Genomic DNA, 26,120 nt, shown 5'->3' on the forward strand with positions numbered 1-26,120 from the left:
CTTTTTCTCTCACAAAATAAAATCTTCTCATTTTTTCTTTTTTGGTTTCTCATAACAATAATAGACCTTATCGTTCTAAAATCTGAATAGACAGACCGAGACCCAACATAGTTAAGGCTTGTAATGATCCACGTGGCAAGATTTGGGCCACTTTTGGGTTCTGGCCCAATTGACCTATATTACATTTAAGGTGGGTTTGGATAGGCGATTGGATGCGGTGCGGTGCGTTTAGTTTACTTTTTGTCTCACGCTACAGTATCACTACAGTATCTAATCTCACCGCCACCGCTATTTTTACATTAACCGCAAGTAAACGCACCGCCCATCCAAACTCACCCTTAGTTTCCTACTAGATTACAAAATATCTTAGACATGTATTCTGAAAAACAAGAAAAAAGTAAAAAGATTAGATTTAACAGTTACAAGAATAAATGAATGAGGTGAGAGACCTGATACTGTCAAACACAAACTTGTTAAACTTAACTTTTGAAAAATCAACCCTTCGATCATCCTCTACTTCACTAAGATATTTCCTGCCTGCCAAACATGTCAATCATCTAACATCCTACTTATTCCATCAATGTACACACTGAGAAACAAGGAACGACAGAAAAAGAAAATATATGTATATAAAAAAGACACAACAATGGAGAAGCTCACTCTACTAAGCTTTTTCTGAACTAATAGTGACCAATGCATCTGCAGCTGTTACCGGAATGACACTTTGGGTGGGATCGACGACAACGGCAACTTGGCTTTTTTTCTCATCTCTACCACCTTCTTATGAGAGTTGGAATGCATCGATGCAACGAACGTCGGACTAGCCGCAGGACGATACTCTGGAAAAAGGCGGCCAGACCGGTACCGAACACCACATGCATTACAAAGGGTCTTGGGTCCCGTTGGCCCTTCTCTCCATTGTGGTGTTTCTGTAACTTCGCAGTGCGTACATTTCATAATAACAACAGGCTGTAGGTAAGGGGGTTTCTTGGTCTCATTGCAACCCGAAAGCAATGTCAGGTTCTTTTTCTTCTTCTGTCTCTTTTTGGCAGGTTTCTCAGTAGGATTGTTTTCTGATTCTGATTCAGAACCAACCACATAATTAGTTCCTCTGGAGGCAGAGGATGTGGAGGATATTGAAGGAAATATGAACTGCCGGTTAAAGGTAGATGCTGGTCTGCGCTTGCTTCGACCTCGCTTCTTCACCAGGAAACTTAATTTGGGGTCAATAGGTGTGGGATTTGCAGCGGAGCAAGAGCTACTGCTTTCAAGCACGGATACTGGACTGGAAGTCTGGAACCAGGTCGAACCTTTCACATCAGTACAGTCGCTGCGTGGGGTAATGCTGGTAGTGCTTGAGAGCTGGTTTAGTTGTGAAGATCCATCACACTACAAAGGGGAAGAAAAATTTGGTAAAGAGTCAGATATGAGGTTAAGGAAGATTTAGCCTAACTTTCTCTGCAATAAAATAATGATAAGGCCAAAAAAGCCACTCAAAAGATTAGTTATTCATCTTTATGGCAGTTGTACGAGGGTTCAATTGAAAATAGTAACAGAAAGACAACCAACAATTGCATAAATTTCTTATAAAATTTAGCAGAAAAGGTACCACTCTGGTATTGAACATCAATCATATCACAATCAACAGCATTTTCAGGTGGTCCCATACACTTATTGGCATCGCAAACCAGGCACTGGTTGGGCCTACTTGCTTGCTTGGACCATACAGCTGTACCACTGTGCAACAGCATGTGGTGCACCAGTCCACATGATATGCCCATGTTTCTTATTACAAAGCAGCACAAAATTTTTGCAGAGTACAACATTTGATTATAGTCTCAATCTCTTGAACCATACTCAATTGCCACATTAAATAACCTGCTTTAGCCAAGGCTCTGGCAGAGCATCCTTCACAGAATGTGCAACTGCACTCAGGGGCTGTGAAACACTGCATATCTTGGAAGCAAATTTACTTCCACCATAACATTGCTTTTTAATGAAGCATGAATGAAAGATCTTACAGTTGTTGACTCTGAAAAAAAAAAAAACTACGAAAGCTGCTCACATGCAGTCAACTAAGCAGTTGGTATGACAGCATGCACAAAGTAGATCATAAACTCTAGCCCAAACGTAATAGAGACCTCCACAAAATTAATCCATTAGAGGGTAAAATTTCAAGATAAAATCATGATATGCAAGGCACAGTTAAGTCCATGTCATGATTGATATTTTGAATGTTTCTTAGTAAAAAAGCTCCTTAAGTAGAAAATGGTCATTACGAGCTCGTACACTAGATTTTTTCAACAAATATTTTATACTTAAGTTACAAAAGAATCGATGCACTAATACTCGCGTTCACTTCAAAGACTTTCAACTCTAAAACACTTCTGAAAAACAAATTCAGGCCAATAGTAAATTAACAGCTGCACGCACATCAAATGGTATAGAAAGCGAAAACAAGTTTAACTCACAGAATCGGTAAGGTTTTGGGCCAAACTATCACTGAAGAAATCACCATAGAACCCGGAAGATAAGCTGGCCAAAACATTGGTAGGTGGCGGCTCTAAGTTTTCAAAATCACAATCCCAGTCTTCACCACCATCATTGTTCTCTTCCACGGGCAGAAGAAAATTATTTACGTCCTCTGTACTACCATTGCCATCAGGTCCTTCAACGTCTTCCAATGGCAAATCCAAATACTTTATAACGTCATCAAAGAAATCATCGTTGGTCCCAACCCCATTGTAGCCTTTGTCAAACCAAGATTTACTCATAATTTATCTTAGAATTTTTTATTCTCTATTTTTCTGCTCACAATATAGAAGAAAAAAAAAGTTAATTACTATTATACGATAATGTAAACGCGTTTAATTTAAGTAAAGAGTCATTATCTCATAAGGAAACGAGCTTATCTATCTAAAATTACGGGTTTATATCAATATATATGTTTTTTTTACAAAGCAGTAATATCTTCAGCAATAACTTCTGTATCGTATAAAATCTAAACAATTTTGAAGCAATTAAGTAAAGTAATATTTAGGCAATAATATTAATAATTGTTAATAAAGTTCCCTACCCTATTTAGGTGAAGCCCCTTTCTAAGTTGTCATTTTAGTATGAAAATTAACCAAAATAATAATAATAATAACACCAGTACTAACAGCTCAAAGAACTTTTTTTATATTACAAGAGCTTGTTTGGATACATGGAAAATGAAATGCAGCAAAAGAGAAAGTTGAACGTTAGTAAATGATAACAGATAGAAAAAGGTGGTATCATTTTCTGAGTAAACGAACAGAAAACGTAACTGAAATGCAGAAGAGAAAGTGAAAAATGCAAATAAACGCAAACAAATTTTTTCTAAGAAAAAACAAAAAAAGAAGCGGGCAAAAAATCAAAGAGAGAGCGAGAGAGAGAGGGGGACCTGGTTTGAAGAAGAAGGTTGAAGGCGAGTTCGTTGTTTCTTGTTTGGATCAGAGGAAAATGAGAAAGGAGGGAGGGATAGGGATTCCTTTGAATCTGTAGAACTTTTAGGGATTTTAGTGAAAAGAAGAGAGTAAAAGTTCATGTGAGAAGGCGCACATGGGAGGTGGCTGTGCGCCTACGGTTTTCCCTAGCCTTTTAAATTTAATCACAGCTCACTCCTCTCTCAATCTTCATCAAATGTTGGGAAAATGTTTGTATTATATTGTTAGTGTTAGCAAATAAAACCAAACGGTAGGGACTAAGGAGGGAGTAAATGATATTTTAAATTGTAAATTTGAAATGCCTGGGTGGGAGGGGGTTACACTTAATAATAGAGTTAAAATTTAATTAAAATGAAAATGATTTGGAGGGTGGGCAACTGGCAAGGTTTTAGATCTAAAATGGGTTTTAAATTATGTTAAAAGAAAAGATCGAAGAGATCACCGACGAGTTGGAGGCTTGATTTGATTTGGTATTGCAATTTGGGTCCCATTCCCAATTATTTACTTCCACCTTCTCCCCACATGCTGCTGTGGGTCCCCTTAGATGGGGGTTGGAACTTTGAACCTTATTTCTATTTGCTTTTTTTATATTATTAGATTCAGTTATCTATTTTCGTGTTAACGAAATGAAAAAAATAAATTATTAAATATATCATATTAATTATATTTATATTAAATTACGATTCTAGTTCCGCATCATGTGTTATACTCATGTGCAAAGTACTTCGCTCCTAGTAAAGACGTCATACATGTAGAAAAGTTATGTACGTTAGTACTACTCTATTGATTTATACTTCATTCATGGATTGGATTGATGATCCGTCAAATCCGTAAATCTGACGCAAATCCAGCCGACTTTTGTTTTGGACAACATCTCCTAAATTTAGAATTCTAGTCTAGTGAAAAATAGATGCGACTCATAGGGTGAACTCTATCTGAATAAGAAAATAAGGCAACATATTAATAAAAATAAAATTTAAAAAACTGGGATTCTTTTTAAATACACACTAATTAAGGGTGTCATATTTCTACACAAAAACTGGTTTTCCATTTTAAATACTACGATGATACGTACAGAGCACCAAAGGTTAGGTAGATAATGACCATTTGATAAAAATAATTAAAAAAAAAAAAGAAAAAGAAAGAATGCAATTCTATCTGTGGAAGCAGCAGCGGCAGCAGCAATGCCATAATGCAATAATATGATTTTTGGTATTCTTCAATTTCATCAATCATCACCCAAGCTTCTTAACCAGCCTAGTGTAGCCTAGTAAACATCAGGTTGAGAATAAATAATTATTCATACTTTTACTGTAATAGATTTTGATGCGTCAAGATGGTTCAGCCGGCATGTTCCAAGAAGATACTCTGGTAGCTCCTCTTCTGTATTTGCCTGCATATATATATATATACACAAAAGAAAATCCACATTTCTATATTGGTTAAAAAGTGTATGATCATTCCATAGTGATCCAATTCCTGTTCTTCTTAGGGTTGATTTTACCTGTATCAAAAATGCCATTTCAATAACCAGATTGTTGAGGTAACCAAGCACAAGACTGACCACGCCTCTTGCCACCGTCGATGACCCAATGTCAATCCCAAGCTGAAATGACAGATAAATCAAATTTCAGTATTGCCACAAAAGATTTTCATGCTTTTTCTACTCTCCTACTTGCAAATGTGGAGAGGCTAGCTAGAAGAGAAATGAATCTAACTCGGAGAAAATTTAAGTGATTTTCAAATGCATTCTCCAGGTTAATAGTGCTTGGACCCTGACAGATATATAAATGTAGTTCATGAAAGTTTACCTCCAAGTAGTTCTTCCCACGGAAATAATTAATTTCCAATGCTTGGCCAATGAGACAAGCTTTCTTTCCGACACTCTGCTTGACTATCCACGACCCCTAACAAAACAAACTCAATTATCAGAACCTTGCTTTATAACCCACTGGTGAGTTCACTTCCATCAAAGATTCTCAATGTCAACTACACAATACTGCATGCACCGACCTTTGATATATATGGAATGAGCTTAAACCTTGAATTTCTATATGCGTCATCACCATTGATGAAGTTATACAGTAAGGGTGAATCTTCGACTGGAGTATTCATAATATAGTATAGTGCTAGGCTATATGTTGCTGAACCTGGCACCTGTTTCATGGTAAATAATTCAGTTATGTTAAATGCTTAAGAACCAAAAAGAATACAGCTTGACAGAATTAAATGTAAAACAAAATGGCAAAGTACCTGTATGTTTACAATGAAGAAAAACTCTGGTCCACCCTGAGCAGCATATTTCTGCAGATAAACATTTTTTGTAACTTTTTTCCTCAATTTGCAGGCAACATATAGCAAATACAACAAGTACAGTTGAGCTTATAGGTGACCCATGAGCATGACCTCTAAATCTCAATCGACAGAAAAAGAAAGGCCTATATAAAAGAAAACCTGAACAATGCCCCCAGGACGCCCTCCTAGATCATCTTCGCGTTTGTCAGATCTTAGCCAATCTGCAGCGACCATTTGCATTAATGTGCCCTTTGCCTTAAACTGAAAGAAAAAAAGAACAAAGATGTAATTCTAAATTGGATTTGAAATTTAAGGAAAACTAAAAGTTGGGCTATGCAAAAGTAAAGCCAAAGTGAATTTGATTTGGATATCCAGGACTAGAAACTTCCTAGCAATTGATCACCATAAGATATCTACAAAACCCGACAATTAACTGTGTCCTAAACATGCTAGGCAAACATGGAAGGACATGTATATCATTTAGAGATCGTCAGAGACAAAGCACCTGTTAATGCAAGATCATGCAACAAGGCATACAATAAACCATCATAGAACACACCATCTTAAGTTTTGTAGTACAATTCAGCTTTGTGTCACTGAAATACTTTTCTTCATACCTTCTTACAATCTTCTAGGTAATTCTCCCCACGAATTAAAAATGTGGAGGGTTCTGCCGCTGTCCAACTGCAGGGTAATGTACAAGTTGGATCTTTGGGAAGAGTGTTTCCATAGGAGCAACATATGCCATCTTCCTTCGTCATGTCTTGTAAGTCCATGTAGCCCCTTTTCTGGACTGCAACATACAAGGAATTGGAAGCCATCAGCAATTATCTTTCTAAAAATTCTATTGAAAAGAAAATTCTTTGTTTCTATATTATAGAAAGGAATACTGATCATCCAAATAGGAACCACCTGCAAGATCATGTAACTTTTTCACAAAAACAGCAGCAGTTGATAACTTTGTTTGGCGTGTATCCTGTAAATTTCAGTCACATAGATGTCATGTGAGAAACTTCGAGCAAAACATACACACACAAAACCTTTAGGGGAGAAAAACTCTAGAGTAATACAGCCATACTAAGAAACATAATAGGAAAAATAGAGACTCTATAGTTGGTCACATCCTCTGAGATATGAAGCACCACTAACTGCAACTTAGTTTGCATGTAAGAATCAATGATAAATTACTTTGACTTATACCTGAGAGTATACTTCAGGAGCATAGTCAGAATCCCACCCATCTGTTGATTGATCATAGTCTGTTGGTTCTGGAACATCAAAGAATTCATCGGCAGCATCATTAAGACCTACCAGACTCGAGTGCTCTGAAGGTGCCTTTTCCATTCCTTCACTCAAAATTTCCTTTGATTTTCCAGCCTCTATCTGTGTGCACATATCAACTACACAGTCCTCTTCACTCCGTTGCAACCTAACAGCCTGTATCAACTCTCCAGATGAAATATCAGCAGAAGGATATTTTCCTTGTTTTGCTTTGAATAACTCTCTTAACGCTGCAGGTACATGAAATTAATTCCTAGCAAATTAATGCCTCAAATGATCACACAATCATTAAACATTACACACACACACACGATATTGAACAGATAAATAAGATTATAACAGCAGTTGGGATTAAGGGTAATATATCACATGAAATTATAACACAATATATGATTACCAGCAACTCTCTCAAGCATACGGATGGTAATAGATCGGGCTGCAGAAGTTTTAAGATAAGATTTCCAGAACTTCCAATCAATTGCAAGCATGTGTTTTACAACTGAGTGTTTTTCTTCATTCAGAGGAGATATGACATATCCACCACCTGCAAATAAGTGCCGGACATTGACCTCATAGATTAACTTTCAGTTTTTCTGCTTTTTAATATAAACATCTTCCTGTTCTTTTATAGAGAATTTCAAGAGTGCATCATATACCGCAACCTATAAATTTCTCTGTGGCATACAAGGACAAATTTATCACATCAAAATAAAGCAATGGGATAGACATTTATCTGCAGTATTCAAACTGAAGTCAAACAACGCTTCAACTTTCAAACATATAAAAAAACCAGAATAAATACATTTTTTTTTAATGCACACATGAGATGCTTAGTAAACAAGGTTAAGAGTATGCTCAATTAAATCTAGAAGATTAGGACAGTTCATGCATCCTATAATGTATATATTTATGCATGAAAGTAGGATATAGAGAACTCAGAAAGATGTAAGAAGTTCTGTTTTACTTATGTTTCAGGCATACATTACTTTTAAGGCAGGCACGGATATAGCTTTTCTGTGGGGGGCACTTCTTGTGAAACACTGAGTGGTACAGAATAACTGTTATAAAATCAACCAAAAAGAAGTTAGTTTGTAATTTAACTAGATTTGTTGTGACTTCCGAATAGAACTTTTAAGAATCTCCTCAAAGCAATTACTACCATATGTTCCATCATCTTCTCTTCTCCAATAGCGGCGCAACAAGAGATCCCTCCTTTTCATTCCCCTGCAAGTATAATGAGTTAGTGAAACTATATAACCAGAAACCTCTATCTTGCAAATCATAATGACAAAATCAGAAGTTTGGATCTGACATAGGTAACCAATCACCGTATAGCCGCTTGTGAATGATATCAGTATGACCATCAAGATGTTCAATCACACTACCCTTGTAGAAACAGAAATCCCATCTGCAAGGATATTTGCAAATTTCCTTTGGTCTTAGAAAAAGAAAACATTTCAGGAAAAGACAAATACATTGCTAGATGAATAGAATTCTAATTTTGTAAAACTTTAAAACATGCTAGAAAGAAGAGTTATAATAAATGAAATATAGATTTCTAATTTTGCAAAACTTTAAAAGTTAAAGCACACTAGAGAGCATCAGAGGACTGATAGTAAATAAAATAGAGGCGTTAAAAGGGCACCAAATATAGATGTCAACTACATGCATGGTATCATCTTCAAAATGCAGATTTCTTATGGTTTTTGTGGAGCTATTAAACTAATGTATAAATAATTTCTAGGCAAATTGAAGTCTGTATCAACAAGGGCAAAGATTACATTGCTGCTGTTTCTATCATGCATCAAATTTGAGTTGAGATTTCTTCTCCATTACAACCTCAGTGAGAAAAAAGCACTAACTACACACAAAAGATTGTCCAATGGGAAATAATAATCACAATGCGGTCTGTTCCATTGAACTGCAATGCTAGATCCACTACAATTAATAATATACTTAGAATTAAAGTACCATTGAGATTGAAATCAATCCATGGTTCTTGCAAAAGAATTTAAGAGCTCATTTCAAGGAAAATACAGAGTACTTGGCAGCTTACTCTGATCTTGAGGGTCCAAGAGACATAAGTGTCTGGAAAATGGCTTCTGAAGTTCCATCTATGACACCCACAGCCATGATCGCAGGATGATCATCCCACTGTCAATGGAGGGAGGAGAAAAGTGTCAAAATGCAATTGCATGAAATCCATTGACAGGCAAATCAAAAGCTACCAACCTTTCCATGAGAATCCCTATCTTTAGCTTCTTTAAACAGTCTAAGACCTGCGTTTCATCATGGTTTTAGACAAACAATTATGGTTATCTAAAAAATCACAAATATTTGTTCCGTAATTACCATTCTGACAGCCAAAGATTGTCCAAGGTGAAGGTGCTACAACATCAGATGTCACTCTGTCCATCTTTGTGGATGAACAAAGAGTCCAGTCAATAGAATTGTTATGATTTGTGTTACTGGAACCAGTCGATCTGCATGCAAGGAGCCCTTCTAAGAAACTGATATATAATAATAGAGCATAAACATGAGAGAATACTTGATAGTAAAACAAGCATTAAGTCCAGTCGCAGTCATCAGTAGTAAATATTCTAAATAAATGCAACTTAAGTTACTCAAGCAATCAGCACAGAATCAAATCATGCCCAAGCATAGGTGAAGAGACAGAAAAAAAGCAACAGTTGGATATATGTTACATAGCAATAATGGATGGTTACTTCTTACCTAAAGGACTGCCATCTGCTCTTTGAACAAGCAACATCATTTCCAGGGTATGTACCACCCTGTATAAATACAATAAAATCTAATTCTCATCTCATATTGTGTTGGAAACTTATGATGTGCATTAACAAGGGGAAGCAGTTCATTTCAGACCTTTAAAGCTGCTTCCTGGAAGGATTGAATCCATCTTGCTGCTTCCTCAGGACTACTAGCTCCTAGCTGAAAAATTGATTCCATATGTCATACATGAAGGTGAAATTATCATACATGCTGACTAACAATTGTTTTTGTAAAATATTTGCCGCACCTTAAGTTGATCATTGTGATTAGAACTATTATAAAGAGTGAATATGAAGAATACCTACAAGCCAAACAAAGAACTGTCCTTAAAAAATCTCCAATGGGGTGAACCAATCAGAAAACACAAACCAATAAAATTACAACTGTCCAAGAAAAAAGGAAACATAATTCACATACGTTGCTGTGAATGCTCTCTCTCCCATTGTCTGTAACTCGAATGCAGGAATCAATAATAACACTTCGATCAGGTTCCTGAAAGGTAAATCAAGGTTCAGTTTTTAGGCTTATTAAAATTGTTAAGCGTCAAAAGCACAGTCTACAACTACGAAATATAAACAATAGAAAAATTAACTTAAAAATGAATATGAGCCCAGATACAGTCTTAGCATCGTCATTTATTAATTCATCGATATATACAAAACACTTTCGCACAGCTAAAGATGAACTGCAACAGCAACAAACAAATGCACTAGATAGCTCGACCATTGGGTATTCTTCCAAGACACTTCAGATTAAAGCGAAGATGTGCCACATTGTATAATTATGCTTAAAGTGTATCTAACGATTTGCTTGGCTTATGATTATCATCGAATCAACTTAGCTTTCTCTAAAAGCTAAAGATTTAACAGCACAAAGACTGTGCGACGTATGAATGATAAAGTAAAATATTCCTGACCAAAAGCTGACGTTACAATTCTCCAGATTTACCTATAAAGAGTTATCTCTATCAGGCGATTAAAAAAAAACAGCAAAAACCTGAAAGGCTTCTCGATCGAAAGAACCAATTCAATAGGGGAAAAAATAAAAAAAGGAGAAAAAGAAATCAGCTGCATAAAAAAGCATATATGTTCTCAATCAAGCTCTCTCTCCTTACTATTAAAGTACTCTCTGAAAACGCTTTTGTCATGAAATATTAAATCATATTCAACTAATCCATTACTAAGCAACTACAATGATTAGTAAATATATAAATAAAATAGTATAAGAAAATCAATAATAAATGAACAAATTAAAAAAAGAAGACGTCATACTACTAAAAACTAGTTATTCACTTATTAGAGCGGTTGCCTTGGACCGACTAATAAAAAACAAAATTCGAAAAAACAAAAACAAAAAAAAAGAGATAATGATATTAAATTTTAATGCCATTATTTCTTTAGAACATTCGTATAATGAGAAACGAAACTTGCAAGATAAGCTTCTCAACAATCAAAAAAAATAAAAAAGAGAGAGGAAGAAAACCTGGAGATTGGAAACGGGCATGGATTTGAAGCTCTTAAGCAGATGATCTTCAAGAACAAAGTAACGTTTCCTTGAGTACTGTAATCCAATCCGATTCGAACGAATTATATGTAACCATCCTTCCATTTTTAATTCTCCGATCTGTGAACCGGCCATTTTTTTTTCTTTCTTCTTTAAGCAAAAAAAGAAAAAAAGAAAAAAAGAGTTATTCGTAAACTGAAAATAAACAAGGGAGTCAATATTTTTCTTTTTGGGCGGTGAAATTAGTGAAACTCCTCTTTGGAGTTTAAGATGCCAAAAAAATTCCTCTCTGCCTTTCGGTTTCTCTCTCTTTGCCTCAGTGGATTTTTATTTTTTAAACGTTTTTCTCTTTGTTTAAGAAAACAGAAACGGACTCGAACGCATATGAGACAGGTATTTGCCAGGCGAATATTGGATGCTTTAAATTTACCTTATTACCCTTTTATCCTTTCATTTGAAGTTTAAAAAGTACGCTAAAAAATTATGCACCCAATCATTTACTTCCGCTTTTCGCCTTTTGATTTCATTTTCCAAATTATTAATTATATTATAACACAAGTGAAAAAATTGATTTAAAAATATATATAAAAATTAAATCGAACTTTGATTATTATGATAAAATTGGAATCTTAAAAATTCTAGCGTTTTATCTTCTAATCACTATATATATATTATTTTATTAATTTTATATAAAAAAACAATAACATTTGTATACTAATATAATTTACATCGCAAAAAAAAACAAAAAAAATGTTTTGTTTTGATAATTTTCTAATTGGTTTGATACTCCGTTGATTCATTGCAATTTACAACAATTCGATGACAAGTTTTAACTTAATATAATTATACAAATTAACGTAGTGCAATTGCCAAAAACATTAAAAACTTTATACAAGGTAGTGAACTAATGTTTCATATTTAATTTTTTTAATTTTTTTAAAAGGTAAATGTGTTAATTTATTTAATGACTAGAATCATATAATTAAGGGGAAAAAATAACAAACATTCGTTGTAGATGATGAAGGACAAGCTTCATCAATATAATAAGGGTTTTAGCCTTAGCATCAATAGAACATCATAACACGTTAACAATTGATTTTTCACAACTCAAGTACAACATATCTGGAGTGATTGCAAACACTTAATACGATAAGTAAATCAACCTCGGATGGTCTAAAACGGCAAGAAAAAATCGACCAAAGAATCAAGCATTCACTAAACTAGAGAAGACGACAACAAAATCATCCCTAAAATCACTTGTAAAACTAAGATTACATGTATAAGTAACACTAAAAAACTTGCTATAAAAGTAAATAAAAACTTCTAAAACTAAAAAGTTATCAAGCAATAGAAAAATAAACAAAAAAAACATATAAAACTTGAGATAATATAGGTCAAAATCGACTAGTGAAATCAGAGGCAAATCTACAAAGGCTGACGTGGGCCAGTCTCTCTAAAATGAAAAATTACTATTTAGGTCCTCTAATTTTTTTAAAAATTTTAAATTAGTAAAGGTAAAATTGCACTTTGGCCTCCCCTAAAATTATAAAAGTTCAATTTAATCATTTGAAAATTATAAAAATATAGACTATAAAAAAATTAAAATTTTATTCGACCCCTTCTAAAAAATTGTTCTAGCTTCGTCCCTGCGCGAAATCATTTATTATTATCAAAATACTCCCAAAACAGAAACATATTAAGAAGCTGGCAAATAGCCACTCACTTTCCAAGAAAAATTACTAGTGACCAGTAGAGTTTTAGCGAAGGACAATCACTGCCATTTGTCCATCACAACTTGTGAAGACAATAAAGATATCCATAAAATAGATATATAAACTGAAAAGGGAGAAAACATGTAGAGTAAATGAGAAGAAGAAGAAAAGATTGATGGGAATGAGAAAAAAGCGAGCAATAGCTAATCGGAACTGACATTGTTACTGGGCAAAACAAATTTATTTTTAAATATATATGTCATTTTATTTTATTTTATATCAAATAAGTAATTGAATAATTCTATTTTACTAAAACTCCATATGTGTAAAGGTAAAATGCAAAATTTATATTTAAGCCCTTAAATTTTTTTTTAAAATTTTAAATTAGTAAAGGTAAAATTATATTTTATCCCCTAAAATTAAAAAAAAATCGATTTAATCCTTTAAAAATTATAAAGATATATATAGACTATAAAAAATTAAAATTTCATTCGACCTCCTGAAAATTTGTTCTGGCTTCGCCCCGTGTATCATCAAACATAAACTAAAAAATTAAATTAAACAAATAAATGACGTAATAATATTAACATCTTAAAAAAAAAGTTGAACAAAAAAAATTTATTTCTTTGGAGGTAAGGTTGTAGGAAAATATCACTTTCACAGATGGAACTAACAATTTTGTCGTATTTTGGTCCCTTCAGAATCTGGTACTTGAGCTATATAATCCCATAAAGTATACTAAAATAAGAATAAAATATTTGGCAAATCTTGACTAAATAAATCTTAGCTTTGGAATTTTACTCGATAATTAATTACTTCACTGAAATATAAATAGTTTTTGCTATTTGCACCCTTTTATATAATAATTTCAAAAGTCTTATCTACCTTACAAACCTAAATACCTAATATTTATATCTTTTATCATTATTAATTTAGAGAAAAGGATGAAATTACCAGAACATGAAATTGTATCTTTAATGTCAATCTACAAGTATCTAGCCACAGATAATTTTTAGAGTTAAAAAAGTGATTTTTGAACTCAAACATAAAATAACTTTCGCAGATTTTGAAATCTAATGATATTTTTAATCATTATTTATAATTTAATGTATTGTATGTAATATTTATATTGGATATAAAATTAATTTTTTATTAAATTTTATTTTAAATATAGATTATATATTTAAATTTGTAATGTTTATATTTTAATATTAAAAATATAGTTTATAGATTCAAATATATTTTTTACCACCAAGTGGTTGAGTGTAATATTAAGACACATTGCACTTGCAAGAGAAGAATTTAGATTCCAACATTAGAGGCAATATTATTGAGAAGAGTGACCACGAACTCCAAATATAAGGGCATGAATAATATAAAAAAATATAAATTCTAAAGTTCATATATCAAAATATTAATTATGAGTCACTATAATTTTTATATTTTTATTGAAATATCTTAATATTTATGAATTTAAACATTATTTGAATATTTTTTTAACTTTATTCCATCATGTTTAAAATTTCTCAAAATTATTTTTTAATAGCAATATTAAATATTTAAATATTATAGTTTAGCAATGGTAAACTATTAAAACATTAAAAGGTATTAATATTTAAGATTGTGAAATTGATTTGGTTATGCACAAACTATTATTGACACGTTACAAGTTGAACCCTTCAAAAGCTGGATTCAGACATGGTAGATCCTGCCACGCCTTTCTCACCACTATGATTTGGAAGGAAGTGAATTTAAAAAGAAGGGTACCAAGTACAGTCATCAAGCAAACACATACATTGAAAACATCAAGAAAAGGTTATGATGCCAACAGTACAAGATTACCGGATATAGGAACCACACAAGTGGAGAACCATAGTGAATTACAATAGAACCAACCTTGGTGCTGCCAATTAAAAGGAATAGACTGGAGGAATTGCAGTAGTTAAACGCCAGTTGGGATAACTTTTAATTACGTGCAAGTCAACTCCATAATTCACGCAACATCAACACTACTGCTACATATTCTTATCATCTATATGCATTATTATATATGACCGGAAATGGATTCTACATGAAAAAAACAAAGCTCGCTGGAAGCTGAAACCATTATAGCTAGCAAGGGATGACAAAACCTAATCATTTCAATATCTATAGAGGTGATTCAGATGAAACAAAAGGTAGAACAAAGAACGTCTATCTCCACCATTGCTACGTCAAACAACATTTGGTAAAAGTAACAGTCTAAAACCAGAAACATTCATTATAAGACTTTGATTTTTTTATATTTTATTTCTACCAAACTACCTAACGTGAAGGGTAAGTATGAATAGAGTTGATACTATTGAATAATGATGTAATTAAATATAATAATTACGAAACATGTATTAATATCGTATTTATTGACATTGTATCTATAGTTTCTTTAATGAAAAACACAAAAGTGAGGTAAATACATAAATTGTGACTTGTGTTTGAAAACATGTGGTCACCGCCAAGTTGGTTGGTAAAGCTAGCCAGCTAGTTTGGGTTCCTAACTTCTTCTTTGATTTTAGTTTCAAAGCGTTGAAATTCATATGGTCGGGAACATTATCTGTTTCGTGAAAGTTTAAAATCTTTTGTTGCTTCTTCATGCTTCTTTCCTTCGATAATTTTTTAATATAATTATTGGTTAGTTTTTATATTTTTAAGAAATTTAATTTTTTTATTTTTCAATTTAAAAACTCAAATTTAATTGTTAATACCTTTAAATTCTTTTTAACTTGATATTTTAATAAAAAAATTACTTAATAATCATATAACAAGAAAATAGTAGACTTGAAATTAATAAAAAAAACTTAACAGTATTAACCATTCCTAAAATTTTACATCAATGTTTTAATCAAAATAAAGTATTAACTGACATTATAAAAAATAAAATACTTAAATATGTTAAAAATTAAAGTATAAATAAATTCTCCAATCCCAATCTCTAATTATAAAAAAAAAGAAATAGAAAATATAGACCTTATTTGTTTATTTTTCTCATACGATCCTATCTATAATCCCATAAGAAATCTCATCAAAAGAATGAACATTAATTTTCATTAGCATAACACATGAGTAGTTGCCATTTAGCTTGGAAAATGCGAAGAGGACGAAATGTGCAAGAGTCTTATTATAATTCATCCATTAAATCTTCCCATATAGACACTTGTCTATGAGATCAATTCTTTTAATTACAGGATATGTAAACCCATTCTGGTTAGGATATTTGACTATTAGATAGGAGGACACTATATCAAACTTCTGCCATAATCCCCGACCTATACTTCAGTTGCCCTCCGCAGAATCATAGTTTGAATCATCATCTAAACCCTCCATTGATTGGTATATAATTAGAAGTTGTTGGATACAAATTATAAATTATGAATTTCTATAAATTCAATACAAAACAAAAATGACAGATTTAATGATTGCAAAAAAAAGTACTGATAACAATTGAATATAAAATCACAAACCTCCAAAATCTATGTGAGATAAGTATACTAAACTGGTACTGATTCTTATTTTTTTGCCAAAGAAGAAAGAAAGTGGGGCTTTAATTTCATTTAAGTACATAAATTTTTACAGGCAAAGAAATAATAGTAACAAATATGAAGCTGATCAATTACAATTTGCTAATGATTCCATAACTGTTACTATGTGCTGAGAAAGAGAACATAGAGATGAACTGTGGGAATGTGTGGTTTATTTAAAGAATCAAAAACTGGTTTACGCTTGAGATACAAAATGTTGGAAACAACACCTTAATACACAAAAACCCTGTTTTGTTTTAGACAACGGAATCTTTGTTCAAGTTTTGAACTTCATGGCCTTCTTTCTGTGGACCCAGAAATGGTGCTGCATCCTTTTCTTTCATCTGAAAACACAAGACAAACATTTGTTAACAAACCATTTTTGGGAGATAAAGACAAGGAGAGAAGGTAATTATAGTGTAGTTGTAAGTATCGAGTGGAATTATCTATTTCTTTTTATAAATTTGTTCATTTTTTGGATGGTGCAAGGAGCGGTATATCTCAGTACTCATGCCTGGGGATATGTTAGATAAGGATGTCCGACATAGATATTTAAAGAAATATATATATATACCTGTGACCCCAAAGGATCAGCTTGTTTCTTTTTGTTCTCTTGGGTGCAAAAATAGGAATACAAGCCCATCCCAAAAATGGCAATGAGGATTCCAACGATATTCCTGTCTGTAAAAGGGTCGTGCAGCAATGTATAGCCAAAGGTAAGAACCAGGCAAGTCTTGAGGTGACCAAGAACTTGATATGTCACTGGGGATGTCTTGCCAATAACCAAAAATGTACTGAAATTGACAGATACTGAAATAATGCATGAGAGGATGATAAATGCCTGCAAAATGTTGAAAACCCATTTAGTTATCAGGAAAAAGATATTTCTCTTTTTATATCCTGTCAGTGAAAAGCTGAGGAAAAAAAAAGAAGAGGTTTAGGTTGAATACCAAGACTATAGGAGAATAATTATAAGCAAACACATTTTGTTTGGTGAGTAATTGATCTACCAAAGGGCCTGAGACAAAAAGAATTGCTGCTTGAAATGGGGCTGACTGGTAGAGCAGCTGCGTTGAAGACACATTTAACCTCTTCTGTATTGTGTTTGTCAGCTATATTCATCAAGTTAAAAAAGTTTCATTCCTTTGGAATATGGCCTCGAAATGTAAATGTTTGATAAGTTGAGAGACTAATTATATGTAAAAGGAAGCAATGATAATCAAAGGATACAATTTGGCCAACGCAGGTGGTTATAATGGCGAGGAGAGAAAGGATTGTCCCGACAAAATTGAGTTGCAGATCAGTTATGGAAGCAATGCCAACTCCAACAAGTAAAAGTAAGAGGGACAACTTTATGTTTTGGCTGCACCGATGTAGAAACACTAAGTACTCACAAGCTTTGAATTTCAAAATGCTCAACTATCACAAGAGTAAAAAAGAGAAAAAAATAAAAATAAAAACCTGAATTGCTTTTTAAGGAAGATGGTTTCCAATAATACCGTGAATGGTATGATTGCAAGTTTGGTCATCTGCCAAGAGAAAGCACCACAAAGTTTGAGAACACAATTATGGGTTAAAAGGATGATACATGATGTATGTTTCTAAAAATGAAGTTAACCTGATAGAATCCAATGGAGTTAAACCCAAGGCTCAAGTTGAGAAGTCCAATGGAAACGCCATTGAGGACGCCAAAGAGCATCACGGTCTTCATGTCAATGGGTTTACTTTCAAAAAGATTGAAGCGTTGTGCGGCATGAAGGGTGCAAAATGTTACCATTAGATGCCAGCTAGTGAGTGTTGTGGCTGAAGGAGAAATAGGGATTAAAGAAAAACCATAAATTAATCCCATCTTTCTGATATAATAATGAACAATGATGTTTGAAACAAGGAATATAAAAAAAAGGATTCATTCTATGGAGAAAGAATAGAGAAATTACCAAAAGGGAATCCAAGATTGCTCATCAAAGCTTTGTTGCATATGACAATGGAGACAGATGATGCAACTGAAAGAAACAGGGCACCGATAACACCCAATTGGAAGCTTGACATCTCTCCCATCTTTGGTGAAACAAACAAAATAACAACAACAAAAAAATATCAGCTAAATCGATACTAATATGTTAAGCCAATTTGAAAATTGAAAAGTTAATGTTTGTTGAAGCTTTATTATTTTCTTTGGTAGATATAGTTGGATGAATTAACTTAGCTAAGCCCGAGTTTGAATAAAACTTATCTCTGCTGCTATAGATAAAAAATTATGGGCGTGTATGTTACTTAACAAACTTCACAGAAAAACAAGTTTGGAATTAACTACTTACAAACAAATGCTTTATAAGCTGGCAAACTATGGAAATAGACTCTCTAAACATTTCTAGACTGTACATTGATGAAAGCTTTCATGGTTTGCATGTTTAAGAGAGGCAAAATGCAGTAACAAAACAAATGATTGCTTTGGAAACAAATAGAGCAAAGAGATAGCTAATGTTACCTTGCAAAGAAGTGGAAACTATGGAGTTTTATTTTATGAGCCCCTGAAAAAGATTCAAAGAAAGAAAACCAACTTGGTTTCATCAAACACATTCCCACATTTAAAAGAAAAAAAAAGATATGAAAATGAACAAAGAAAGAGACCTTTTAATGAGTACAAGTAAGTTTACAGGATAGTTGACAGAGATTTCCTATTACAACTCCATAAAAATCACCAGAAATGTAGACCAGGTTACAAACAATCAACAACTAGCGAAAATAAAAGGTGAGAGGGATAAAGAAGAGTGTTTGAGAGATGCAAAATTAGCTTAGAGAAGAGAGATAGAAAGAGAGTTGGTTTTGGCTTGTATGAGAATGTAGGTTTTTAAGAAGGCTATATATGTATATTTTTATGTTAGATAGCTTAAATGGGTTGGTGCCTAACGCTGTTCTAATTTTTTTTTAAGTACTTTACTTGTATTGTTAATGTATTTGTTCTTCCAGAAGGAAAGCTAACGATCAATTTAAGCAAGGAGACAGTGAAAGGGGTGCATTTGTGGATGTTGGTCAAAGTGAATAATGTTTTAAGCTTTTCAAATTTAGTTTGACAGTCCACTGGGTCTTCCAAATCATCTTATAATGTCAAAGCCTTTAGGGAGAAATTATTAAATGAGGCTTAGCGCACAAGGCAGGAAGGTAATATGTAAGTGTGGTACCTGCCTGCTAATGCAAGCAAAACGGCTTGCCTTCCTCAAACTCAATTGGAGTTTGGCGAGACAGACACACACACACAAGAAAGCCTTCACTTTCACTCCTCAACTGAGGCCTTTACTTGGCTTTCTTTAGTAATCAACATCACCATTACCAACCAGCCAAATCAGGAAAAACCCTTTCTCATATTGTTGATTTCTCCTCGGTTAATCTCAAGAATGACAAGGATAAGTTATTTAAATAGCTATTGGAGTGAGATAAAATGATGGTTGTTTTACTATTTCAACGCTTTTGACAGTTACGCCCGTTATGGGTATTTAGTGATTATGCTGAATAAAGCTTATTATTATACCGGATGATTCATTGTTAGCAGATTCTATACTATGAAAAGTTGGGTGAAGTTGATCTCACGTTTTTTGAGCTGTATATGTAAGAGAGAAAAGTGAAGTTGATTAATCAATGCATTGCTATGGTCCTTCGTATCACGAGGAATATGCTGAGTAAAAAGCATCAGATCCCGGGGAAACCGGTTTTACAACTTGCTTACGGGCATCACATGAAATGAAACGGAGTTTCTAAATGAAGTTTAAATGTCCATGCAGCAGTGGACAGGCAGTTACATTATAAAGCATTGTTGCCCTTCTATATATCGTACCATAAATTTAAAAGAAAAGGAAGTAGAAAAATGAGCAACTGACGAGGAAGATGGATATAAAAAAATTACTCCCCCTTTTCTATAGCTGTGGAAATCTTAACGTACAAAAAAATGTGGCTCAGGGAAATGAGTCCACCCTCGTTCAACAAAAATAAAATAAAATGTCACCCAAACTGAACCCTAACAAACGTCAGTGAGATATTATACATGTACAAACGGGGTTGAAAATCAGGGAGGGGTTGGGGTAAAAGAAATCAATAAAATAAAAATAGAGTAAATAATTATTCCTTTCCAAGCTGAGCAAGGTAAGCCTTGTCTGCATTTGCGAGTCGGTTCTGAAACATCGACCATTCTTTTTTGCACCTCATTCTAACCTGTGAATTGAAAACGGAAGAAAGATATGAGTTGGTTTAGAGATTTTAATCTTTCTTTTACAAAAAAACAAGCTTCAAATCCATGAATAACTGTCAAAACAAGGTATATAAAATGACATGATAGCCCATGAACATGCATACCCCTTCCCATGGAGGTTTCCCATCCTCTGATTTGCCCTGAAATTCGACAAAACACATAATTATGAGATTATAATCAGGACAGCCATGTTGAGCACAAATGAGGGAAAGAAATGCCAAAACTGATAGAATAGGTGCAACGCAATGCAAGCAAGAACATTGACACAACAAGAGATAACATCAAAGTTGAGTTAGTGAAAAACGTTCAATAATAAACTAAAAGCTATATTCATATAATTAATAATTCACATAAAACACTTACGAAAACAGTATGAAGAAATAAGCTAAAACATAGTTCGACATTGAAATGTAGCCATAATTATCTAGCTAGCTGATGGCAACTCACCTGGCTACCAAGAGAAGGGATTACTTGATGAATAATCCACTGTGAATCTACCACACCGATTTTTTCATGTGCAGGCTGTGAAGAAGAAAATGGCAATTTAGTACCAAAAAACCAAAAGAGGCCAGGCTGAGATAGTTGTAGTACAAATGCCTTCATAAATAGAAAGAATTGCCATAAAGAGCCAGTAATTCTAAAACATTTTATGTATGCTTGGATTCTCCAGCAATTAAACTCATTGTGTTCACTAGAGAACAGTCAATAGCAAGAAGGAAATGGAAAAAGAGACAGAATCCACTAACCTCTACACATCTTCTGAGAGCAAAATCCAATCCCCATCCATGCACCAAATCATTCTACAACAACACAAATTTGTAAGCATTTTGGTAAGTATCAAATGGAAGGAGTTCAAGAGATTGTACCAAGTTGTTAAGTAAAAGTTTGGCAAACAGTATTCTACACTCCTAATCTGAGTCTTCATTCTTAATTCCGTCATTGGAGTAGTGTAGGGAACTCATCCCAAAAGGTGCTTGTGTTAGCCAATTCTAATGAACTAACAAGGAGTTCATTAATTAACAGTTATCTATATTTATAAGTTTATTTACTTGGGGAATGGAACCTCAGACAGGCAACATTTCACCCAATGGCCTGAACAAATATTAACAAGTATCTGCTTTGTGAGGCAAAGAAGAAGATAGCATGTGCTACCTATTTAGTCAGCAAATCCATGGAATGTAAACAATCTGGCTAGAGTCCAAGGAATTCTTAACCGTACTTTACCTGAATCATATACCATACACATCTCCAAGCTTCCCGGGAAAATACGGGTGCCATAATTTCCACAAAGCTGAAACAAAGCAAACAATGTTAAATGCACCAAGAGAAAAGGAGGATATCTGATCGAAGGAAACTCAACAGTGAAGTGCATTGGAGTGTTTCATTGAAAGACACATATGTGTGAATATGAGAGATAAAGAGACAGAAAGCATACGCAGCACATGGTGGCAAATGCGGATCACTACACCAGCCTGGTTTCTCTTCAGTAACCCTGTGAACCAAGTTCAAATGCAGAGAATTTCAGATGACAAAAAAAAAAAAGTTCTTATGATCGCTAAGCAATTGCAGTGTTTCATATGGCTGAGAGAGAGAGACAGAGCCTACTTGTGAACTTCTCTGTCACCTCTCCTCTTTGTCATCTGCCATGTCAATCCATTATTGGGCTCCAAACCTGGTTGTGAGATCTCCAGACCATGCTTCTTGACAAGTTCTATGTATCTGGTAATTTGTGCAGAGAAGATAAGAAAGAAAAATATTCATGGTGAAATTAAGTAATGTGAAATTAAGTAATCAAGTGAATAATGTCGCTGCTTTATAGGACAAACCTCTCAGCATTGAAGTGTTCCACTCCCAGGTCTTCATCCCAAATGAAGATATATTCATAAGCAGAGACAACATCTGGATGCAAAAACCTTTTCGCATACCACCTAGTAATATATACACACACACATATTAGCAGCAAACTATCATCCACCTGACCAGGTAGCGTCTGGAATTCAAGGAAGCAAGGAACAGGGAAAGGCTTATTCTTTCTTAAAAATTCCCTCTAATTAGAAGGATCCCGACATACATAAATCTTTAACCATTGTGATCGCTATAAAGCTTACCATTTTGTCTGCTTCTTTACACTAACATGGATTGCGTTCTTTGACCACTCAAATTGGTCCCACTCAGTTGTCCGGCCATCATAATGAAAAAGCAAAATTTGGAAATCCTCAGAAAACTACCTCAACAAGCAAGAAAACAGAAGTGTCAACAACCCTGGAAATTCAAAATTGGAAAAGGAAAAGAAATAAAAAGAAAAATGAAATGACCCCATTGTCTAACCTTTTTAACACATTTATCTATATTATTCCTCTGATCAAAGCCAACCGTAAATGTCACTAAATACTTTGGCTTCTTCTTCAGATCCTGCAGAGTTAAGGAAAAACCATGATAAGAGATACCTATTAATCAAGGATATTAAGACGCATAAATGTATATTTTAGCACCCTGCAAGGTGTATGTTCCAAAACTGACAGTGATAGTGATAAATGGGCAAAATGGACCTCATGCATCAGAACTTTTCTATTGAATTTGGAAAGAACACGATAAGCTGCATGTAACATTTCTAGTCGGTGAAGATATTAAAAGAAAAAAAAAGTTCCTACTCAGTGAAGATATTGAAAGAAAAAGATAGCAGAAGGATGATGATGTTTATATGTAAATATAACCTATGGATCATACCTCACTAGGTTCACCCCATAACCTGCGCAGGTAAAGGTCAGATTCTGGAACAACAATTCCAGGAGGTAACAATTCTGCACCACGAGGATTTGTAGGAACATATATCTGGAGAACAAGGAAGCAGAAAACAATTAACAAAATGGATCAAAAACAAAGCACCGTGCAAAAACTGAGAACAAAGAGCTCTGCTCCACACAAGAACCCAGAAAAACGATATATAAGACTCAAGCTGATCTGAGACAAAATCTAATGGTTCAAAAACAGTGGTAAACAAAACTTTCACTTATAATTTGAAATATATATAATCCGGCAAGCGTCAATAAAATGTCTTCTCCTTACAAATAACAAAATGTTACAAGAGCAATGGGGGCAGAGAGTAAGCAAACAGGCACCTTAGGAAGATTGTCTGCAGTTCTCTCAGGTGACCTGACCATAAAGTCTTGGTCATTAGCTATGGATGCATCAAAAGCCGATCTAAGGTTTGAAGGTAAGTGAATCTGCAGCGATTGAAAACAAATCATATGGTTGACAGATTGACTGCAGCATAGCTTCGTTATTAATAAAGGCAAAACATACCTTGTAAAAGGAAACTGACGGAAATGAAACACCAATAAAGAATCCAATCACAATTCCAAGAATTGTTGCGATAACGAGCCTGGCTTTATCATTTGTTTTCTTAAAAACTCCACTGTAAAGCACAGTAATAGTTTAGTAAAAGGAGCCCCAAAAATCTGTCATCCTAAGCAATAAACCAGTAAAGTTGAGAAATTCAAAAATCAAAACATAATACTGTTGTAAGGTTCAAAACAGTTATCTACAAAAGAAAAAAAGAAGGAAAACAAATTAAAGAATGGATTTCCAAAGATTATGCTTTTCACCCTACCTCATCTATTTGTTTTATATTTCTAGTGTCTGATAGTGAAAGACAAAAACTTAATAAAATCTAACCTGCGGTGTATGGTGCCCATATCTGTATTCTCTCTTGTAATTGATTTAAAAGGTCAGATGCCCACAAAAACAATAATCTCCCATAAGCACCTTTGGGAGCAAATGGGGGAACCTTCAAGAACACCAATGCGAAGTTACTCTACTATTCAACTGAGCTTGATTGTTTATCAGTGCAACGTTCCAAGCTTCAGTATATATTACAAAAGGAATTAAACTAAAAACAAAAGAACTGCAACACTTGATGTTTTAAAAGGGCGCCACACATTAGACTAATATAATAAACGTACAACATTATAGGCGGCTATAAAAGAAACCTGAAACATCGATTAGAAGTTTCATATATTTTGTAAGAAAACGCAAAAGAAAAAACAAAAACAAATCTGAAACCTTAACAAACTAAACAAGCAAGTCACCACTAATTGTTGTTTTACCTTAACCAATGATTTAAATTTCAAACGTTATAGTTCAACATGTTTTAGCTTTATTTTACTCTTAGATTACAATTTACTGTAAAAAGAATTAATTAAAAATGCATGCAAAACTACCGACTCTTAAATAAAGACTGTCATAAATTCTTCTGTTTTTGCTGTTTTATTCTCCAGAGGAACACCATAACCCTTTAACCACTTTTGGGTTCAAACCATTTCACCATCCCGGATCCATTACATCTTTTCTAAATCCCAAACTGACCGCCATATTACAAAGTAAGTATGAACACCCAATCAATCAGAAATCAAAATTTGCAACTAAAATGATAACATTCGTACTATCATCTAATAAAAAAAGAAGTTCAGCCTTTTCATTCAAATTCCTGATCTGCATAATTAGAATAGAAACTTTCCTGATCACATTCAACAAAACTCAGATGTATGAACCAACAAAAAGTTTTCAATTCAAGGCTAAAAGCACCTTTTTCTTTCAAAAAGATGACAATATTAAAATCCAAGATCAAATCCAAGAACAAGGGAAATAAGTACATAAAATTTTACACTTCAAGTAATTTTTATTTGTAAAAATGACAAAGGACCCATCAAAGAAATTCAAATTTCGACAAGAAAATCGTAGGGTTAGAAACTTACCAGCTTTTTCCCTTTTGGTTGAAGAACAGTTGATCTTGATCTTATGCTACAACGAGAGAAACAGAGCAATAGAGTGCTTCTTCTAATAAAATTTTATGCTTAAAGACTAAGAGAGAGACGCAGAGGGAATGGGAGTAGAAAATTTTTACGACTCACTTGACCTGGTTTTTGTTATGCCTGGGTGGGCTTGGCCTTACAACTGAACTAATTAATTAGCATTAAAATTTAATTAAAAAGCTAAAAACTCTAATCTTGATATTTATTTTTCATTAAAAATGACTGCTATTCAGTTGTACTTTAAAAAAGGTGGCAATTACTTTTCTTCAATCAAATAATTCTGAGATAATCATTTTTATCTACTCCATTAAAATATTTGAGAATTTTTTTTTTAAAACCTGGTTTTTTTTTGTTCAATACTATTTGTTTTGTTGTGTAATTATATTTTAATTATTATATTCATCCGTTAACAGTTGTCAGACATCATCTTTTTTCAAAGGTTAAGCTATATTTTGGGAACATTT

General features: G+C 33.6%; 4 protein-coding genes across 8 annotated transcripts; all 4 read right to left on the reverse strand.

Moving 5' to 3' along the window:
• Positions 1–393: 393 nt before the first annotated feature.
• LOC107959021 (GATA transcription factor 11) lies at positions 394–3,658 on the reverse strand. The gene is made up of 3 exons (XM_016894970.2): positions 3,425–3,658; positions 2,472–2,807; positions 394–1,389 (listed from the first exon to the last, which is right to left on the reverse strand). The coding sequence occupies exons 2-3, from the start codon at positions 2,772–2,774 to the stop codon at positions 709–711; spliced, it is 984 nt and encodes a 327-aa protein (XP_016750459.1). The 5' UTR covers positions 2,775–2,807; positions 3,425–3,658; the 3' UTR covers positions 394–708.
• LOC107959022 (protein ENHANCED DISEASE RESISTANCE 2-like) lies at positions 3,425–11,701 on the reverse strand. Of its 3 annotated transcripts, none has more exons than XM_041113264.1 (21): positions 11,316–11,701; positions 10,251–10,325; positions 10,081–10,134; positions 9,927–9,992; positions 9,777–9,835; positions 9,396–9,526; positions 9,276–9,322; positions 9,100–9,197; positions 8,356–8,451; positions 8,203–8,267; positions 8,030–8,101; positions 7,441–7,587; positions 6,963–7,273; positions 6,675–6,738; positions 6,380–6,555; positions 5,922–6,023; positions 5,721–5,771; positions 5,481–5,624; positions 5,279–5,374; positions 4,972–5,073; positions 3,425–4,860 (listed from the first exon to the last, which is right to left on the reverse strand). In XM_041113264.1, exons 1-21 carry the CDS (start codon positions 11,469–11,471, stop codon positions 4,768–4,770), a joined length of 2,205 nt encoding a protein of 734 aa, XP_040969198.1. In that variant the 5' UTR covers positions 11,472–11,701; the 3' UTR covers positions 3,425–4,767. The 3 variants fall into 3 exon arrangements, with proteins under 3 accessions (XP_040969198.1, XP_040969197.1, XP_040969199.1); XM_041113263.1 differs by having other exon boundaries at positions 6,672–6,738; XM_041113265.1 differs by lacking the exon at positions 7,441–7,587 and having other exon boundaries at positions 6,672–6,738; positions 6,963–7,199; positions 8,025–8,101.
• Positions 11,702–16,559: 4,858 nt separating this feature from the next.
• Positions 16,560–19,675, reverse strand: LOC107959019 (UDP-xylose transporter 1). Its single transcript, XM_016894968.2, has 9 exons — positions 19,234–19,675; positions 19,091–19,133; positions 18,540–18,660; positions 18,221–18,405; positions 18,064–18,131; positions 17,833–17,965; positions 17,553–17,714; positions 17,177–17,443; positions 16,560–16,946 (listed from the first exon to the last, which is right to left on the reverse strand). The coding sequence occupies exons 3-9, from the start codon at positions 18,658–18,660 to the stop codon at positions 16,860–16,862; spliced, it is 1,023 nt and encodes a 340-aa protein (XP_016750457.1). The 5' UTR covers positions 19,091–19,133; positions 19,234–19,675; the 3' UTR covers positions 16,560–16,859.
• Positions 19,676–20,491: 816 nt separating this feature from the next.
• LOC107959018 (uncharacterized) lies at positions 20,492–25,789 on the reverse strand. 3 transcript variants are annotated; one of them, XM_016894967.2, is made up of 15 exons: positions 25,600–25,789; positions 24,521–24,632; positions 24,149–24,260; positions 23,965–24,069; positions 23,573–23,677; positions 23,174–23,257; positions 22,954–23,069; positions 22,672–22,773; positions 22,451–22,564; positions 22,281–22,337; positions 22,070–22,136; positions 21,592–21,645; positions 21,293–21,367; positions 20,950–20,985; positions 20,492–20,808 (listed from the first exon to the last, which is right to left on the reverse strand). In XM_016894967.2, exons 2-15 carry the CDS (start codon positions 24,538–24,540, stop codon positions 20,716–20,718), a joined length of 1,140 nt encoding a protein of 379 aa, XP_016750456.2. In that variant the 5' UTR covers positions 24,541–24,632; positions 25,600–25,789; the 3' UTR covers positions 20,492–20,715. The 3 variants fall into 3 exon arrangements, with proteins under 3 accessions (XP_016750456.2, XP_040969200.1, XP_016750455.2); XM_041113266.1 differs by having other exon boundaries at positions 24,521–24,675; positions 25,600–25,781; XM_016894966.2 differs by having other exon boundaries at positions 24,521–24,705; positions 25,600–25,781.
• Positions 25,790–26,120: the final 331 nt, after the last annotated feature.

The sequence above is a fragment of the Gossypium hirsutum genome, chromosome A05 (genome assembly GCF_007990345.1).
Source record: "Gossypium hirsutum isolate 1008001.06 chromosome A05, Gossypium_hirsutum_v2.1, whole genome shotgun sequence".
Classification (NCBI taxonomy): Eukaryota; Viridiplantae; Streptophyta; class Magnoliopsida; order Malvales; family Malvaceae; genus Gossypium; species Gossypium hirsutum.

Excerpts from the sequence above, each read along its gene's own strand:
- LOC107959022 (XM_041113263.1), bottom strand. The coding sequence starts at position 11,471 with ATGGCCGGTTCACAGATCGGAGAATTAAAAATGGAAGGATGGTTACAT. Across the intron at positions 6,739-6,962 it reads CTCCTGAAGTATACTCTCAG|GATACACGCCAAACAAAGTT; the intron begins GTATAAGTCAAA and ends TGAAATTTACAG. Across the intron at positions 5,074-5,278 it reads GTGGGAAGAACTACTTGGAG|CTTGGGATTGACATTGGGTC; the intron begins GTAAACTTTCAT and ends CTGTCATTTCAG.
- LOC107959021 (XM_016894970.2), bottom strand. The coding sequence starts at position 2,774 with ATGAGTAAATCTTGGTTTGACAAAGGCTACAATGGGGTTGGGACCAAC. Across the intron at positions 1,390-2,471 it reads CCCAAAACCTTACCGATTCT|TGTGATGGATCTTCACAACT; the intron begins GTGAGTTAAACT and ends TCCCCTTTGTAG.
- LOC107959019 (XM_016894968.2), bottom strand. The coding sequence starts at position 18,660 with ATGGGAGAGATGTCAAGCTTCCAATTGGGTGTTATCGGTGCCCTGTTT. Across the intron at positions 18,406-18,539 it reads CAATCTTGGATTCCCTTTTG|CCACAACACTCACTAGCTGG; the intron begins GTAATTTCTCTA and ends TTTCTCCTTCAG. Across the intron at positions 16,947-17,176 it reads CTGATCCTTTGGGGTCACAG|ATGAAAGAAAAGGATGCAGC; the intron begins GTATATATATAT and ends TTGTGTTTTCAG.
- LOC107959018 (XM_016894967.2), bottom strand. The coding sequence starts at position 24,540 with ATGGGCACCATACACCGCAG. Across the intron at positions 22,774-22,953 it reads GTAAAGAAGCAGACAAAATG|GTGGTATGCGAAAAGGTTTT; the intron begins GTAAGCTTTATA and ends ATATATTACTAG. Across the intron at positions 22,338-22,450 it reads GGTGACAGAGAAGTTCACAA|GGTTACTGAAGAGAAACCAG; the intron begins GTAGGCTCTGTC and ends CTTGGTTCACAG.